Here is an 18,206-nt window from a genome sequence, read left to right as displayed (position 1 = left end):
AGTGCGGGTTGAGGCGCCAAGAGTTGCCCCTGCCTCAGCCGGTTTGAGGGGAGCCCCTACCGTGGGGCCTATGTTATCTTGTTTGGGTGGCAGCTCCTCAAAGCTGTGGTGCTCAGCGCCAGCACTACATTCTGGGTGAAACACCATGGACACGTGACAAGTATGGGGTAACCTGACGAGATGAGGAGCACACACTTAGGAAATGTCAAGCTGCAACTGAGATACAGATCCAACAGAAAGGCAAAATGGATCTAAGCAACACTGGGCATTTCCGCTTTCCAGACCAGTGTTTGCTACAGCTTCATTCATTTTGTGATCTGGTAACGTCTGGCAGCGCATAGGCAGGGGCGTAAGCTAAGGTACCAGACACTGATTCACTCACTTTATTGGTATCTGTGAACTGGGGAAACAAAGAAATTGGGGTATTCTATTTCATTGACCAAACAATGAGCCTCAATTCCTAGAAGAATTGAGACCCACTGGCATGGAAGGAGGCGAAAGTGGAAAGAAATGAAACTCATCTGCAGATTCCAGAAGAAACACACAAATGGCCTGCCCAAACGTCCTCCAAGCTCATGTACCCAAAAAACTGTACTTCCAGGCCCGATGCATCATGGACAATTATTCACTTTAGAACACGGTCATTACATGAGTTTTTTTTTTTTTTTTTTTAACAAAAAATACATTCCTGGGATGTGCTTTACATAGGAGTCAGTTTCGAGAAGTCTGATCACTGTGCAGCCCAGGTGCTGAATAAAACAGGGCCCAGAAGGGAGCGACGGGAGAGGCCAGCAGCAGGAGACTGTTTATGCAGAACAGGCCTTAACAGCACCCCTCCCCACCCCACCTCACACCCAGGATGTGATTTCAATCACAAACAAAACATAATAAACCCCAAATGGTTGGCTAAGGCTTTGTCAGGCCACAGCTCCCTGCCCCCTCCGGGGTTCTGACCTGCCCCTTCACTGCCTTTCCTGGTTCACAGCCTCAAAGGTGGTTTCTCTACAGTGGTAGCTCTCAACCAGATCAGGAAGGTGATTTTTGCCCCAAGGGGGATTTCTCGAGACTATTGGGAGTGCTGTTGTCTTCCAGTGGGGTCCTGCTAGACATCCCACAGGACAAGCCCACAGTAGAGAAGCAGCCTGTTAGGCTAACAGTGGCCAGGCTGGGACATGACCTGCTGGAGGCCAAAGCATCCTCCTCCTGCTGCAGCCCTGGGCCAGGCCCTCTGAGCTCTGACCATCTTCAGACAGCAGCTATCATTTCCTTGGAGGGAAAACTTGCAGAGTGGTGCCGTTGGGCTCTTTGGGGCCCTGAATTAATGGGATAATCCACTGCTGCAAGGGTCTGGCTCAGGGACACAGGCCACTGTTAAGAGGCTTCCCTGGAACACATGAAGCGGCAACAGACATTCCGAGTGCTGGGAGGGGGCTTGCAAGGCCTCAAAGGAGTCTCCAAAAGCCTCAGAGCAACGTGAGTGGTGCAAATTCACCAAATTCAGAAGTACTCTGGGCTCAACAAGCCAGTTCACCTCTGACAGGATGGCAACATTATATTTTAGTTACTTTACACTTGCCTGTCAGAACCTGTTTGAATTATCTAAGTAATTCTATGTCCTCTTAACATTCCTTATGCAACCTGTCCCAGAGAAAACAGGCTCAATTTTCTTTTACATCCCCAACCCCAGTTCAGTGGTAGCTGAAGCGGCCTGGGGCCTCACCCACACCAGTCCTTTGGCTAACTCACCTATTTCTTTCCAAAATCCTCACTCCATTTCTTTGACAGTGGAGATGCTTTCTCTTGTCTTGTTCCTTTCTTATCACTCACCCTGCCAACTTTCAACCTTTCCCAAACAGACTTTAGAATGTGGTTTGATGAATAAACCAAGTTTCTAGAAAAAACTATTTGCCTTAGCAAGGCAAGACTCCAGACTGCTTTCATTTCCTGCCTAGAGAGGTGAGCAGTGACCATCACCTATTTCAACCTGCAGCTGTAACAAAGTAGGAATAATCCCCAAACATTTCACTTCCTCATTTTCATTCATGGAGAACGTCAAGGAAAACCCCCCTATACATTTATAGTAACAGATAAACTGACTCTATTTCCTTTGCCGCCTTTACCACCAAATCTCCCCAAAGATGACGACTCTAAAGTCCTTTCATTTCACATGTAAATTCCAGAGTGCTTCGAACTACCAAAAAAAATCTGAAAACTGCACTCAATCTTGGGGGCAGTTGCCTGAAAAAAACGGCCGTTGCTTCAAAGATTAACTACCAGTCTCCTCCTGCTCTCCACGCCAGTGGAGAGAAAAACACAATAACTTGAGAGTTCATTTCGTCTCACAAGACAAATGAAAAGTTGAAAGTTAAATGTCTTTCAGGCTAATGCCAGAGGCTTCTCCACCAGCGCTCAGCAGGTCACATCTGGAGGATCCCCTGAGTCTCCCCCACCTCCCGAGTAGCCAGGAATTTCAAGCCTGCAAAGCGGTTGCCATGTGCAGCGCCAGTATTACCTTAAGCCAGGCTCCTTTTCCTCTGTTCCACTGTGCCGAGACGGAACTCCACGGGGCTGCAATCTCAGAACACAGCAGAGAGTAGCAAGCAGCAGCCCTCGGGCCCCAGTCTGGGGCGCCCGGCCCGCCTGGGGTTACTCAAGCAGCCTACTCTCTGCAGCTCCTGAGAAGTGCATCTCTCGCCAGACACACACCGGAAGGCAGCGACGGCAGGCGTCCTCAGCCTCCCTCTCCCAGAGCAGTTACTAGTTCCCCGCACCAGCCACCACTATGGGCCAGTCCATGTTTGCAAAAAAGGAAGGGGAGGCTTTCTTTTCTTAAAGCGAGGGAAAGTACCATTTCTTCCCCTCTGCTCCCTGTTGTCTGGGTCGTAAATCTGACGGTGAGGGCCCTGGGGGCAGAGGCTTGCCTCGAAAACAGATTCCCAAGCCTTTTGAAGTTTCTTTCTGGGGGCTGAGCTGACAGAAAGGTGTAAAACCAAGCACAGCCCTTGAAAGACTGGGACCTTCAGCTCCCAAGACACTGCCTGTGAGGCAGATAATGTGGAATCCTTTATGTATGAGTAATAAAAAGGACTACTGCTTGATTTTGACACCCATTAGTCAGTCACAAATTTTGTATTTTAGAATTTTCACTTTTTGAGGGTCACAAAATGACTATGTACCATGCTTCCTTGACTCACATTTTGGGGAACAATTCATATTGTGCTATTGTTCTTACAGCAAAGATTATTAGATAACTACATATTCTAGGCACTTTCCCTACATTAACTCACTGTCCACTAACTATCTTGCTGAATCCCAAATGAACTAGCAACAGAAGGTGAAGCCGCAGGTTCCTCAGACATGTGAACAGAGAGAAGGTGCCAGAAACCCACAGGGGCCCACAGCACCATTTTACAGCCCTCTTCCCTATCAGTTGTAACAAGGCTAAAGAGATGGCGAGGAAAAGTTCACCGGAATTATCTGCTGGTAAAGATCAGCTAGTAAGAAAGTGTGTGTGTGTTTTCTCTCTGAACTGGTTTGGAAACAATCTCAAACATGGTTAAAGCAATGCAAGATTTCTGAGCAACAAAGCTGTGCTTCTACAATGAAAAGGAAGTTACTAGATGGCACATTATAATAATTACAGGGGTGAACTAACTTCTTAGTGCATTTTTCTTCTGAGGAGTCAGCTTTCCATGAATCACACCTTGTAGGGCTGCTCTCTCCAAGTATGGCCTGTAGTTCCCACCCCCACCAGCGCCAGCCAGAGCAGTGGGGGAATGTTAACATGCAGATTCTCTGGCCTTCCCACACCGCACATGCAGAATCTCGGGGAGACACGTGGGACATCTGCACTTTACACAGGCATCAGGAGATTCCCACTCGCGGCGGTTTGAGGACTCTCACCATGAGCTACAAAATGTTGGCACTTAGGGGTTGTACCTCTACCTCTGTAACCCCACAGGCTGCCTTGTGTTGGGGACATCAGCAGTCAGTCCAGGTCAGGTGTGCGGGAGGCCTTCCTCACAGGAAACAGGGAACCAACTGGGCTCCAGTGCAGCCAGGTATGGGAGCACCGGATTTGCGGCTGTTCCCAGCCTTCCCCTTTTTCCACCCTCCTATGCTTGGGACATCACTGCCTCCTGCAGACTGTCTATCAGCAACTCTGCGTTCTCCAGGGTAGGGAGGAAGTGGGTGGTTCACCTTCAAATTTATCATGAAATTTCCTAAGCTGTCAGTCTCCAAATAAAAGGGCTAAAAGTTAGCACCACCTGAGAGTGAAGAGGTACAGAACTGTTGGCAGGGCAGCAGGTGTGAGCCATGAGACGCCCCCACCCCCATCACCTGCCTCCTCTTCCTTCACAGGGCCAAGGAAAGGGAAGAGAAAGCGTCAAAGGGCGAGTGCAGTGATGTGTCCGAGCGTATAGAAATTCTAACCTCAGATTGTGATGAGGGCTGTACAAATGCTGCAAAGTTACTAACTCCGGTGAAATGTAATATGTGCAAATAAAGGCGTTACCAATCAAAGGGGAAGGAGGTTAAAATCTGTTCCCAAGGCACTAAGGGCTTTATGAGAAGCTGATAGAAGAGCTTTCACGGTCCATAAAAGCTTAAGAGACCTCATTGTCATCCTAATACTGAGGGAAGCCCCATCTCAGCATATATATATATGCAGGCATCATACTGAAAGAGGAAACACAACAGCACACATCCTCCAAGGAGTTTAGACTTCAACAGATCATACTTAAGCAGACAACTATGATAGACATGAATAGGCAAGAGAAAGGCTGCAGTATTTATTTACATGTGAGTGAAAGCCACCAGTGTTTAGTGGGGTGGTGAGGAATTTATGTCCAAAGTATATGTGGGATTTTTAAAAGTTTTGGTTAGAGGTCGTGGTAAAAATTCATAATGGGAAAAATATTTAATCATCAACACATCTTTATTTAGCAGCTCTGGATGCTTGATCAAAAGTAATTTAAAATACGCGTTGAAACCACAGTAGATTGACAGTATGGCATAAATGCATGTAAATATTTAAAGTTAAGTGGTGAAGACCCCACAAACCAGTGGTGAAGACTCCCACAAACCAAAGCGTCCACATGACCTTAAGTTGTGCATCTGAATTATCACCCAGAACTCTACCACAGATCACACAGACAAGGCTGAGCCTGACTCAGTCCAGTAGGGATCTGTACGCTCAAAACAGTGGCCTTTCACATGCTCTGCTTCCGAAAGAGATGGAAGAAAACTACCCCAAAGCCCTGTGTATGAGGCACTGTCCTGGATGACTCATTTGCACGTGACTAAAGTCTTTAAGAGATTAAGTATCATCCATTCTTTGCAGCTGCTGCAAAGTATGAAAGTATGACGCTCAGGGTAAGCAACTCGCTGACCTTTCCTCAGCGATTAGTGTAGCACAGTCACACACCAACCTGAGTGTCTGACTCTGCCCATTCTTTTTGCAAACCACTCCCCTCTCCCTCGCAATTCACCGACCACATCAAGCTCTAAATTTCCAGATTCCATGTTTCCAAGACACCTGCAGTTTGGAGGTTTGCTTCAGGGCCATTAAAATAGATGGTTTTGATCGAGTTTTCAGCTGCAAGGCCATTCCCAAGTGTCATTTTGGGGAAGAATTATCATGCCAGTGCATTTCCTTAGGCTGGAGGGGGCCAGGCCTTCCTGCCACTCTTCCTGACTAGCTGGCCCTACGCAGGTCCATCTGCTGGCTTTGGCAGAGGGTACCCCACAAGGTGGGAACCTTGAGGTCCAGGAAGCAAGCAAATTCAGGTGGAAAAAAAAAAAGAGGAGGAAGCCAGTTCCTGGCAGACCAAGCAGCAAGGCATCGTGGCTGCCCGGGGTCCAGTCATTCATCTCCCAGCTCTTGTGGAACATTCACATCCTTAGCCAGAGGGAGCTGTGTCCAGAACAGAAATTGTCGCGTTGATCTCTAGATGGTGCCATTTTTTAAAGTGTCTTCTAAAGTCAAACATGCACAGTGAGTAGCTAATGGACAAGAGGACGGTATAGAGGACCAAATGCAGCAGAGACAAGGGTGGACAGCATGTTCTAACAGCGGTGCTCTTTCAGAAGGAGAATGATTCCAGGGAGCCTCGCAAAAAAGTCTTCCTAATAGTATAATGAAAATAATGCTAGTCTGTCGTGGAAAATAGGTAAACTTTAAAGGTTTAAGACTTGACTACTTACGAAAATGATTTGAAATAGAAAACAGACATTGTAATAGGCATGCAATTAAACCAAACAGTGAAATCAAATCCCATGTTTAAAATCAAAGAAATAAACAAGGCAGGAAAGGGGCCTAAGACTTCAGTAACGATAGCAAAAGTGGATGCAGTTCCCTGTTTCCTGGCCTCTAGAGCCCATTCCTCAAGGTCCACAGTCAACGTCTTTTCTGATGTTAGACAAGAGCCTTTTAAATGTGGGGCACTTGGTGTCTCTTATTAGCCTTCGCACTCACGGCGGGTATTGATGTTTGCATCCTGAACTACACTGCCAATGATTAAACTCTTTTTTCTTTTGCTTTTCCAAGAAAAGGGCAGGAGAATTACCTGGGAATTCACTGAAGGTCACCTTTGTTGGGCAACTGGGAAACCTTGAAATTGGTCATGTGAAGAAGGGATCTGATCATCCTTTTTTTGTTTCCTGGAGTAGAAGTGGACAGCACAGGTGGGGAACATCAGGAAGGAATGGCCTGAATCTCTGGGTGCAGAAAGCACAGCAGGCCTTCTGGGGCACAGGATGCATTGGGTCCTGGCGAGCAGAAAGGGCAATGCTGAGTGATGACCAGAGGACACTGTCACCACTTCGGTTGCAGAAATGGAGGTCTTGTCCTTACTGTGCTCTGCTGCGGCTTGCCATGGGAGGCTGTCTCTCTGCCTCAGATCCTAGTTACTTCTCAAGTTCACTTCCACCCTGAGAACCACGCTCAGACTGATGATGCTCTAACAGCCTGGGCACTCGTAGACCCAGAGAGTCACATGGAGACTACAGGGGGTGCCATTTGGATGTGGAAATGCTTATTAATTTTAGAAATGCACACTTTATCTAAGAAAGTGGGGGCCATTTTCTTCTGTGGCCCCCAATGCTGGGCCACCAGCATGTCATGCTCAGTACTACTCAGGGATGTCTCTGGAAGAGGTTCAACTCTCGGTTTAACTGTCACAGCCCTCCCCCACCCCAACTTCACCAGCAACAAGCTAAATTCTCTGAAGTTCACATTGAAAACTAAAACGTCTTTAAAATTCCAGAACCAAATTCTTTTTAACATGTCATTTCCGGAGAAGGAAGGCCTTCCATTTGGACTGACAGGAAATGGGGTGAGTTTTCATAAATATTGAATCTTTACTGCTTGTGAGCACAGTCTTATGTTACCCTGGCAACACATTTCCTCTGCTGTTAATGTAGGAGCGAGTGGGTAATTCTGGGTGAATCAGAGCTTCTTCAAATCTTTCACTGTGCGATGTGCTTATGTTCCTCCTGGGCCAATTCCCAGTGGGCTAATGATGGAGGGGACAAAATATGAACCCCAGATACTCTTCATAAATAAGATGTTGTAGCCAAACACATACAAACTTGTGGCTTTTAACTGAGGCAACACTGGTTGACAACACTTCAGATGAGTTAGCGTGTGAAGGATGGTAACGCACGCACTTCCAAGGCACTGAAAGTCCTACACAATGAACTTGAACTTGAGTGTGCTTTCCCACATGAGAAGGCTTCCCCATTAATTGGGACAGGCTTGTGACCATGGACACAGTTCTGTGTGGGGGCCAAGCAAAGAAGCAGAAGTTTGAGTGCTCCAGAGAGAAAAAGCCTATCACATACTCTTACCTTCACACACATATAGCCTTGAGTGCTCATTCTTGTATTGTTCTAGCTAATAAGGTCAACTTATTGAAGAGAAGAGTGGAAGGGTAGGGAGGGAACTAAATAAGCCTGGGTTTTGCATGTGTTTTTCTCTCCCCCTCCCAATTCTGCAGTCCTGTGAAGTAGTGATAATATCCTCTTTTACAGATAAGGAGACTCAGAATAATGGGACACCCGCTGTCCCTACCTCTGCATTGATATACACATCTATGTCTGTATTTCAATTGAGATATAATCCAAACTATAAAAGTCATGCTTTTAAAGTGTGCAATTCAGTGGATTCTGGCATATAGTCACACAGCTGTACAACTACTTAGTTCTAGAACACTGCATTCCCCCCCAAATAAATCCCATTCCCATTAGCAATCATTCTCCTCTCCTTCCAGCCCCTGCTTTCTGTCTCCATGGATTTCAGGAGTTCCCGATCCCTCAAGGCCTTACTGCACAGACTTGCAGAGGGCTTTCGGCAGGCTCACTCGTGTCCATCCACTGCCATTTTACACCTGAGAAGAAGCAAATCAACCAACAGCAAATAGGAGTTGTTCTGCAAGTAGGTATAACAGGCCACTAATGTGATAACCTTTCACCCTTTCCCCAGGAATGGTACATTTTCATTGTTCAGCAAGTTATTTTGGGAGACAAATTGTTTTCTGCAGTGATTACTGCCAGGTAGATCCTGAAGAGGAGAGAGAAGGAGGGAAGGAAAAGGAGAGGAGAGTAGAGGGTGGAGAGAGGGAGGGTCAGGGGAGGAAGGACAAGACAGGAGGGAGAAAAGAGGGTAGGGTTGTTTTTTGTAGAACTGGCACACGTGACTCCTGACCCTGACTGTTGGTGACTAGCTTCTGACGTACAGTGCTCTGTCGCCTCACCTTGAGGCAGGTAGGTTGGCAGTAAGTAGCTGACACTTTACAGGCCTGTTGTGAGAGTTAAATAGTTATGTGTCTCTTGCAAATGTTACAAATAGTAAAGAAGCAGGATTTGGTGGAGGTTCACTGTCCCCTGAGACAGATTATCTCAACCAAAACTACTAAGATGATTTAATCTCCTTTGCTGCCCTGATCTCCAAAAATATTTGGGTCCACAATTAAGTGGAAGCAAATATGAATTCCGCTGTGCAGTGTGGGAATGAGAAGAATGCAACTCATTTTCTGCAAACACAGGGTTATTATTCTTGCTCTGCACGTATATGATGAAATCGGTAAAACAATCTAGGGGGGGGTTGGCATTTCAGTCCATTGCAAATTACATCTTCAATGGTGATCAAACATTACATGTCACGCTGGTGCCCTAGGATAACCCATCATCCTCTGGGGTAACAGATTAGTCCTGAACAAACCTACTTACTGTTTGTGGCCCTAACAACCAAACACGTTAAAATGCTTACACCACAAGGAAAGAAGGGACCAGGGCCTCAAATCACATGAGTTCACTGCCCAGGAATGGGATAAACATTTGTCCCTGGGATGGTAAAAAGACAGTTTTACTCAACAAGTAAAACAAAACAAAGCCCTTGTTTTTGATCCCACAAAGAATCGAGGCATAAAGGATTCGGATGCTTCATGTTGTGATCCCATTTCCTGCACCGCAGGAGTCCAGCAGAAAGGGTCTAAGTCCTGTCCTTTCATGCTCCTCCAAGTTAGCTGATGAAGCAGGCAGTTCCCAGGCAGGTACAGGGGAGAGGCAGCACAGACTGGGAGAGGTGATACTTGTGGGGGTGGGGAGAAGCAGCTGGGGGGTAGGGGGGAAGGCAGCACTGGGGTGGGGGTGAGAGTGGCAAAGGAGGGTCTCTCTGACGTGGCGGTGTGCATGCCAAACCATCACAGCTTTCTGCCTGAGCATCAGGGGCACAGGAAGTACCAGGCCACAGAAAGGCAGGTGCCACCAGTCTTTCTGGAAAGACCAGCACCCAGGACAGGCGGGTTGGTTTTCTGGGTGTGGTGACATGAGGAAGAAGGGAAAAGGATATCACCTCTGAGACTTCAGAGTAAAACAAAGTTCTACCTTAATCCTGTGGCTAAGAATGTACACCTAGAACTTTCCTGGGTCCCTGTGAGAGAAGCACAGGGGAGTGAGGAAGACTCCAGCACACAGTTCCGGGAAGGCTGTATGCAGGAGGAGCCCATGGATGAGAGCACGGCTAGTGAGCCAGCAAAGAGTCCGGTAAACACAGAGGCCTTGGGGAGCAGGGATTGTGCAAGAGAACAGAGACTAAGAGCAGTCAAGCTCACCCTTAGTCAGCAGCTGGAAAAGCCTAAGATTGTAGGCCTTTTCCTTTCTGCTGCTCAAAACTTCTGTTTTCAGTAGAATGTTTGCCCCTTTATTTTTTTCAACACTGCCTCATTTTGAAACCATCTATAGCTAGTACCTTGCTTTGTGAAATTGCAGGTACCCAGGAGAGAGCCGACACTAAGAGAGGAAGTTTCTAGAGTGGGGACACTGCCCAGGGCTGTCCACCTCTGGAAGCAAAGACACAGCAAAAGGACACGCCCAGTGTCCACTGATGTCTGTGTCCTCCCTCTGAAGACCAGGTAGCTTCTGGTTACCATTAGGTAACCAGAAGGGGAGGGGAAGCTTCTGAGGGGAGCAGAGGCGGAGGAAAAGTTGCTTGAGAAAAGTTAGATGGGAGGTGGAAATGGAGGCAGATGCAATTTAGAGTGGCTCACACTAACTGCTTCTGGACTTTGTGGTGAGGAGGCAGGTTGTAAACATTTTCAGAACTCTCGTGAATTGCAGGTTCACTAGAATAAGCGTTTAAAGAAGTGTTATTTATAGCAAGATCTATAAAAAAGAAAAAGGAACAAAACCCAAAGCAAGCTGATGAGAAATAAATTGAGTGCATTCTATGTGCTGAGTGTTACAAGAAAGTTTCTAGAAAACTGCTCCAGAAAAAGAATGGCTGGCTCTGGTCCCTGAGAGCCAAGACATGAGAATGATAGGACTCAGCTCCTCAGCTGAGATTCCGGAGTACAGAGGTCCAAAGCTGTCATTTACAGATAGAACTTTTAATGTTTATATTTATGGGCAAACCAAGGCTTTAATAATTTGAGAGACTTGGCTCTCCCTGGTGGCACAACAGTTAAAAGCACCACATTATGAAGCTCTCCGAAGCCACTGCAGCACAAGTTCGATCCCCAGCCAAGGAGCTGACCCACATGGTGTGGCAGACCTCTCCTGACCCGCCCACGGCTTCCCTCAGCAGGGTATTTTCACGGATCTGCCTGTTCTGCTCCCTACTCTATCTCTGATGAATCCTCTCATCTACCACACCTCTGGCCTGTACCCCAGTCCTGTGAGCATAAATAAATCTTAAAATAATAATAATAATTTGAGACACTTGCCCAGCTGTCAGTTCCAGTCAAGAGTGGGCTCCTAACTCCCCAAGCCCTGGAAGGCTCCCCTGACAGGAGGCTCCTGCTCTCCAGCCAGTGTGATGGGCAGGGCTCATGACTATTGAGATGCAACAGAGGAGACAGAGTTTTACTGCAGGGCACAGTCTGAGGTTACTCCCTAAACCTGTGGAGGTCTGAACACGGCTGTGGATTTGCACCTGCGTCTGCTGAAGTCATGGGATAAGGCTGCAGTTGGTGAGCCGCCTTCCCGGCCTGGCACCCTGCCTCACCCTGCTCAGCACACGTCCTCCAGCCTGGAGGGTGGATGCTGTGAGGCAATCAGGGCATTTTCACTGGTGCTGGCCCACAGCCCACAGGCCTGTGAGAAGTGGGGCAGCGGTGGCCTGAACTTGGGCTCCACAATTGACCTCTAACCCAAGGGGAGCTGGGCTCCGCCCCGAGGCAGGCCCTGGTGGGGCCTCTGCTGAGGAATCAGGAAGCAGCTCTGGGGTCGAGCAGTCACACCTGAACTTGACAGGCTTCAGCTCAGCCAGGCCACAGGGTGTCTCAGTCACACAGGATGTGGCTTTCTGAGGGCGGGGAGTCCACGCTTCCACCTTCCGGTCGCCCTTTCTTAGCTTCAGTTGTGAGCCTCTGCTCCCTGAGTCTGCGCCTCCCACACAGACACGCGGACACAGACATGCACACGAGCGCAGCCACCGAGTCCTCCCCTCCACACACAAGCGAGTCCTCCCCTCCACACACAAGCGTGCGGCAGGCTCGTGTGGAAACACGTGTGCGCGAGAGGCTCCCGCGCCCTTTGTCTCCTCTTTTCTGACTTCTAAGTGTACAGTCAGCGTAACCCTTCTCTCCCCATGATTCCTGGTCACCCCGTCGTTCTTTTTTCCCCTCAAGTTCTCCATCAAACCAATTCTCACATAAACAGTTGGTAGGAACTTGAGGAGACAGCACAGGTGAATTCTCCGAACGATTTGTCCTTGGCTACTACTTTCCTCCACAGGTGAGAAGAAGACGGGGATAAATGGACAGAGACATGTGTGTGTTTCTGAAGGCCTCTGAGGAAAAGGGTGCGGCTCCGAGGGAGCCCGTCCGCCACTCACCTCCAGGACCTTCCCTGTGATGAACTGGTGGCAGGCTTCACACTTCACGCCGAAGAGCCCCTGGTAGTCCTTTTCACAGTACGGAGCACCATCCCTGCAAGACAGAACAAGCTCAGCTCCCCGGAGGAGACACACTCCGCCTCAGCACTCACAAGTTTGGAGAGTTGGTGAAATGTGATCCAAAGCCACGAAAGCCAGTGATCTGGACAGTGAGAGGAACTGTCTCACGGAATAACAGCTCAACCGCCGGGTGGTTACAATCGCCGATTCCGTGTTTGTCTCAGGTGTGACTAGCAAAACCCTGGCACTGCAGTCTGTCACGAGCCCAGAAGAGCTTCAGATGTGGCTTCAGTGTTTTTCTTCCTGTGGGGAGGCCCAAGGCTTCCTTCCCTCACACACCCGGAGCTCACACAGAGTCCGGTGGCAGCCCCGAGGCACCACCACCTCAGCCCCGGAAGCCTGGCTCCTGGATTCTTGTCCGTTTAACTCAGTACCTAAGTGTGTCAACTTCATCTCAAGGAGTTAGAGAGAACCGCTCTCGACGCCTCAGCTACTGCTGTGGCACAGTCTGCGGGGTTAGTGTGAGCCTGGTATTTCTCTCATCTACCTCTGGTTGTATTAGAACCATCTGTGGCGTTTTCTCCTTTGGATACAGGTGTTACAGGTTCACCGTCATCCCACTTAGATTTCTAGGGAGTGATTCCAAGCTCCTGTTCTGTTTCACTGTATGTCTAAATTAAACTGGTTTACTTTGAATAGGGGATATAATTCCCCGATTGGACAACATTTTTTAAAGCATAAAACGGTACAGAGGGGAAATTTCCCCTCACTGCCCTGGATCCTGTATGCTCCATCTGCCCTCGTCACTCTAAATCTAGTTTTAGATGGGCCCAGGCCAGCACTGGGCCCCAACCTCAACCGCCATGCCATGCAGGCTGCTTTGTAAGTGTTCCTAACAGATTCGTGCCCAGACCCTCTGTGGGGTCTAAAAATATGTTCAACATCTGGAAGGAAGACTAGCTCTAAGTAAGGACAAAATATAGTGAAAGTGAACTTACGAAATGCATAATGGGTGACAACATTATGTTAGCCAAGTTTATTGTAAAATTAAGCGATGTATTGAGTGAAGTGCCCAATATTTTCACCTTCTCACTTTTTCCATTAGCATAATCACCTCAAGATCCAGCCATGTTGTCCTAACAGACACTATTTCACCTTTTGAAATTAGCTGAGTAGTATAAATAACAGCTAAAACAAAGCAAAAATAATTCTTGGACTCTGTGAGGAATCCATGGGGATGGGGAAGGGAGAGGGTGAGAGGGGGAAGAGAGGGGAGAAGATGAGGGGGGAGGGGAGGGGAGAGGATGATGAGGAGGGGAGGGAGGGGACGGACCCTGGAGTGCTGGAGGTGGCGAGGTGTGGGCACACTTGGTGGGATGAAGCTGTGCTCCCGGAGTATGCAGCTAGGTACAGGACCAGCAAATGAATACAATTTGAGGGAAAATAATCAAATAGGTAATGATTAGCATTTCACTACAAAGGCAGACTGTGGCCAAAGTAGAAGAATGAAATTCTTTTCACAAATGTGGAAGCCCAAAGTTTCTAAGGACAGTTGGACGCAATTGCCTTCCATTATGCCTGAGGGAAGGGTGAGCTGGTCTGTAGGGCCCTCCCAGGGCCCTCCCCGGCCCAGGCTTACTTGCTGATGTACTCCCCGGTGAGGACCTTCCCGCAGGCCTTGCATTTAAAGCATCCCAAGTGCCACTGCTTCTCCAGCGCCAGCAGGGCCTGCCCGTTCTTGATGTCCCTTCCACAGCCAGCACAGTCTGGAAAGAGCAGTAGGTGGTAGTTACTACATGTTTTCTGGGAGTTGTTTTGCTAAATGCAAACAAGCGGGCTCACACTGAACCCCCATGTGCACCCATTACACCCTTAATAAATATTTACTTAGGCGCACGCATTGCGTCCGCTTTCCTTCCTGGCACAGAATCTTCCCAGGCCTCGTTCCCACACAGCATGGAAACTTCACAGGCCTCAGTGGGCCCAAGGGGATGGAGGGCCTTCACCTGTTTATTTCCTTGGTGGTTATCTAATCAGCCTCTGTGCTCCAGTAGGCCCAGGGAAGAATTGATTATAGTGTCTTGGCTGTGAGTTTAAGCAAGCTCTCACGGGCCTTTTATTAATTGAAGGCTCACGTGAGAAGCTAAGCACCTCACGCTGGATGCCTCGCTCAACACGATGTGTGTAGTTTCTGGAAGGCTTATTTTTTGTAAACAGGACTCTACTTCCTTATCATCATAAACCAGCCTTTCTAGGATTCATGATCATCAACTATATGACTCTTAATTCCTTCGTTTTAAATTCTACTTGGCGGACTCCTAGGCAGCAGAGAAAGGAGACAGTATTCCATTACAGTGGAAAGTGGGGCCGAGGCTGAGCTCCCGGTTATCTGGCCACGTGACCCAGGTAGTTCCGCTCCTTTCTGAGTCCTGTTTTCCTGTGGCAGCAGGAGTGCTGTCAGCACATGTCCCAAGCCTCATGGATTCGATGAAATAACAATTTAACAGGTAGTTGGCACGTAGGAAGTGGTTCTATAAACATCAGCTATTGTACCTGCCTATAACTGCCATCATTATTCTGATGATTCAAAATTTCATTGTTAAGGAAGTGGAGTATTTAAGAGAAGTCAGAAGAGTGTAAATTGGTGCAAACATTTTAGAAAGCAACTTAAACATTTGTAGATGTTGTAAATCAACATGCTGGAAGAATGAAAGAGCACATCTGGCCGGTGAGCTGTGATGCCCTCAAGGGCTCACATGAAGCACCGCTGGAATGAAGCAATGTCCAGGCGAGGCCATTTTGAACAGGGCAGAGACAAGGTAACTGGACAGACAAAAAGGTTAAGCGCCTGCTCTTCTGAGCACACTCACAACTGCTGCTCCTTTGCTAATGACGCTTCCCACCCAACTTGCATTTACTCTCCTAGAAGTTTAGAAAGAGATCCAACTACCTACTGCTCCTGTTTCTTGACAAAACCCATTTCAGAACTGCCAACAATCCCTGAGGAGATCCCTAATTACTCAGCAAGAGCAAGCATGAACCCTATCAAGTCTTGCAGCTGGCTTCCAGAGAGGGCTCACATTCCCTGGAGGGAAGTGGGGATGGGGGTGGGAATATTGGATGGAGGGGGCAGGGGGGAGGGACAGAGGAGGAGGGGCTACAGATGTGTGTTTCTGGTACTTGCTGGCTAGTGGGTACCAGCTTAACTTTAGATGTGGTAATTTCACATCTAAGATTTTTCCCTTTCAAATAAATTTGCACATGTTCATGTGCACAAGGAGAGTTGCTGGAGAATATACGTGCATTCCCTGCAGCACTTTTGTGATGACAAAACAGAAAATAACCTCTATGCCCACTCATGAGGAACTAGTTGAATCAATTATAGCATAGTCAATAATGGAATGCTATGTGCTATTAAAACAAGCAAAGCAGATTTGTTTACTGACATAACAAAGTAAAAAAGCTGACTGTAATGACATGAATAGCACAATTTCATTCCTAGAAAAGTAAAGAAATGCCTAGGTGTGTGTTTGCACACATGTCTATGAAGAGGACATTTCTTGAAAAGAAATCCTAAGAAACTCGTAGGCAATTTCATCTATGAAGGAAGACTACTTTTTATTTTACATCCTCTGTTATTTGAATTATTTTTTTAACGATGAGAATGCAAATGAAGTTTAAAACATATGATATATGCATATTTGAACTTATAATTTCTTTGAGTATTGTCCATTATAAACTGAGTATGTATTTTATGATTTCAAGTAATAAAGCTTTTTTTCTTAAATCCCGGTATTTCACACCTGGTAGTTTCTTGTAAAGAAAAGTGGGAACCCATGGTATTTGTTTATAAACACAATTTTTTTAAAAAAAGATGTATTTATTTCTGCATACAAGAACTGTAGTCAGACCAGAGGTGCAGAGGTGAGAGGAATCACCAGAGACAGAGTGGGGAGCAGAACAGGCAGATCTACTGAAATACACTGCTGAGGGGAGCAGCAGGCGGGCCAGGAGAGGTCTGCTGTGCCATTGGGTCAGCTCCCTGGCCAGGGAACAAACTCATGCTGCAGTGGCTACGGACAGCTTCACAGTGCTCCGCTTTAACCTGGTGCACCACTAGGAAGGGCCCCAAACACAGTTTTTAAAGATCAGGAGAACACATGGGTTTACGATGAATTGATGGTTCTTTAATACAAGTTGAACTGAACCTTTTCTTCATGTTTTTAAACTACATCATGCCCACTGGGTGGCAGTAAAGATTTTAAATCAGGAGATGCTGGGTGTAGAATTTTTTAAGCAGTAAATAAACTTGAATGGTGACTTTTCAATTCCACACCTGAAGACAGTTGTGCTAGAAGAGGTTGGATGAGCCCCTCAGGGCCTCCCTCTGCAGAGTAGTGGGATCTGGGGAGACCGAAGTGGGGTCTGAAAAGGTACTGGCTTTGGTATGAGAGGACTTGGGCAAGTTACTCCCTCTGAACCTGCATATCTTCCCCTTCTCCCCAGGTTGCTACATGCAGCAGGAGAGATAACCTCCCCTTTGAAGGGCTTTGTGTAATACTCAGGAGGTTGAGTCCATTGAAGTGCTCAATAAGGCTCCCCTTTTCCCTCTCTGGAGCACAGCTGGCACTAGAAAGCAAGTTTCATGACTCTACATCACGCTTTCTTCACGAGCAGGTCAGTACTCAGCTATCCCAGAGTTCTGAAAGAAACTTGGACCCACTTTGAGAGTAGTAATGACCACACTGATTATCCTGCACCCAGGGCTTGCTGTGAACAGGCACCAGGTGAAGGCCTCTCAGATTGGGGCCATTACTCATCACTGCCACTTAGCCAAAGTGCCTGTGGACCGGCAGTCCTCTGACCTCACAGGTAGAATCCTGGATCTCTTAGGCCCACCAGTCCCTGCACTGCCCCATGAAATATTACTGCAACTGATTCTGGTAATTTTATATAGAGAATCAGTCACTGAATGGTGAAACTCTAAAACCAGCCAGCTGGAAGAGTAGGGCGGGGAGAAGAGGCTGGATTGAGCCTCTGGCATCCCAAACTGTAGGATATAAAGTGAGCAAACCTCTTAGTAGAATGCAGAATATTCCATCCACAGAAGCTGCCCATTCATTCATCTGGACAAAACCTTATTCTCCACTCAAGCCTGACATCATGCTTGGGAAAGTGGAAAAGATGCAGAGACAGAAAGATTTGTACTAGATTATTCACTCCTGCATGTTCATTCCAACTGAGTTCTTTTACAAAGAACAAAATGTCCTACTCTCCATCTTCATGTTTTTCAGCTGTTGAGCAAATTGTTTCCACATCACTGAAGCAGCTGCTGATAAATATAGAAAGCTGGTGATTGGCACTGGAATTATTCAGTCAGAAATAGGTGAATATGGAGCAACATCAAGGAAATCAAACTGTCTAGCAACTTGCCAGTATTCTACCATGAAAAGTAGTGACTGAATGCAACAAGAAAAAAACACCAGCTTAATCCCTTCACCTCAAGCCTTTCATTCTTGGGACCAGGGAGTCAAGAGAAAAGCCAAGATCTGACTACTTAACATCCAAGTTAAACTAACATCGAAGGAGACACCTGGTTCCATAGTTGCATCATTCTGTTAAAAGGCAATAAATATCCTTGACATTAGGGACCCCATCTGTCTCCTTTAACACATGTATGGGGGATGGTGCATGGGGCCACAGACACCTGGGTTTCTAAGGTATTTAAGTTGAAGAAAGTGCCACATGGCTCTTAGAAATCAGTATTCCCAAGGAAAGAAAGACATCCTGACTTAGGCAGCACTGAAGG

General features: G+C 47.2%; 1 protein-coding gene across 7 annotated transcripts in view; it reads right to left on the bottom strand.

Annotated features, from left to right (window-relative positions):
- The window catches only part of ABLIM1 (actin binding LIM protein 1), a 241,769-nt gene that overhangs the window by 68,990 nt on the left and 154,573 nt on the right, over positions 1–18,206 (bottom strand). For all 7 annotated transcript variants that reach the window (XM_012723613.1, XM_012723611.1, XM_012723615.1 and 4 more), the window contains exons 5-6: positions 14,037–14,163; positions 12,338–12,431 (exon numbers count right to left, since the gene is read on the bottom strand). In XM_012723613.1, coding sequence (XP_012579067.1) covers positions 12,338–12,431; positions 14,037–14,163 — 221 coding nt within the window. The remainder of the gene's footprint in view (positions 1–12,337; positions 12,432–14,036; positions 14,164–18,206) is intronic.

The sequence above is a fragment of the Condylura cristata genome, unplaced genomic scaffold (assembly GCF_000260355.1).
Source record: "Condylura cristata isolate star-nosed mole 26May11 unplaced genomic scaffold, ConCri1.0 scaffold00011, whole genome shotgun sequence".
Taxonomy (NCBI): Eukaryota; Metazoa; Chordata; class Mammalia; order Eulipotyphla; family Talpidae; genus Condylura; species Condylura cristata.
The sequence above is the reverse complement of the archived record's forward strand: the minus strand, read 5'-3'. Positions and strand labels throughout refer to the sequence as shown.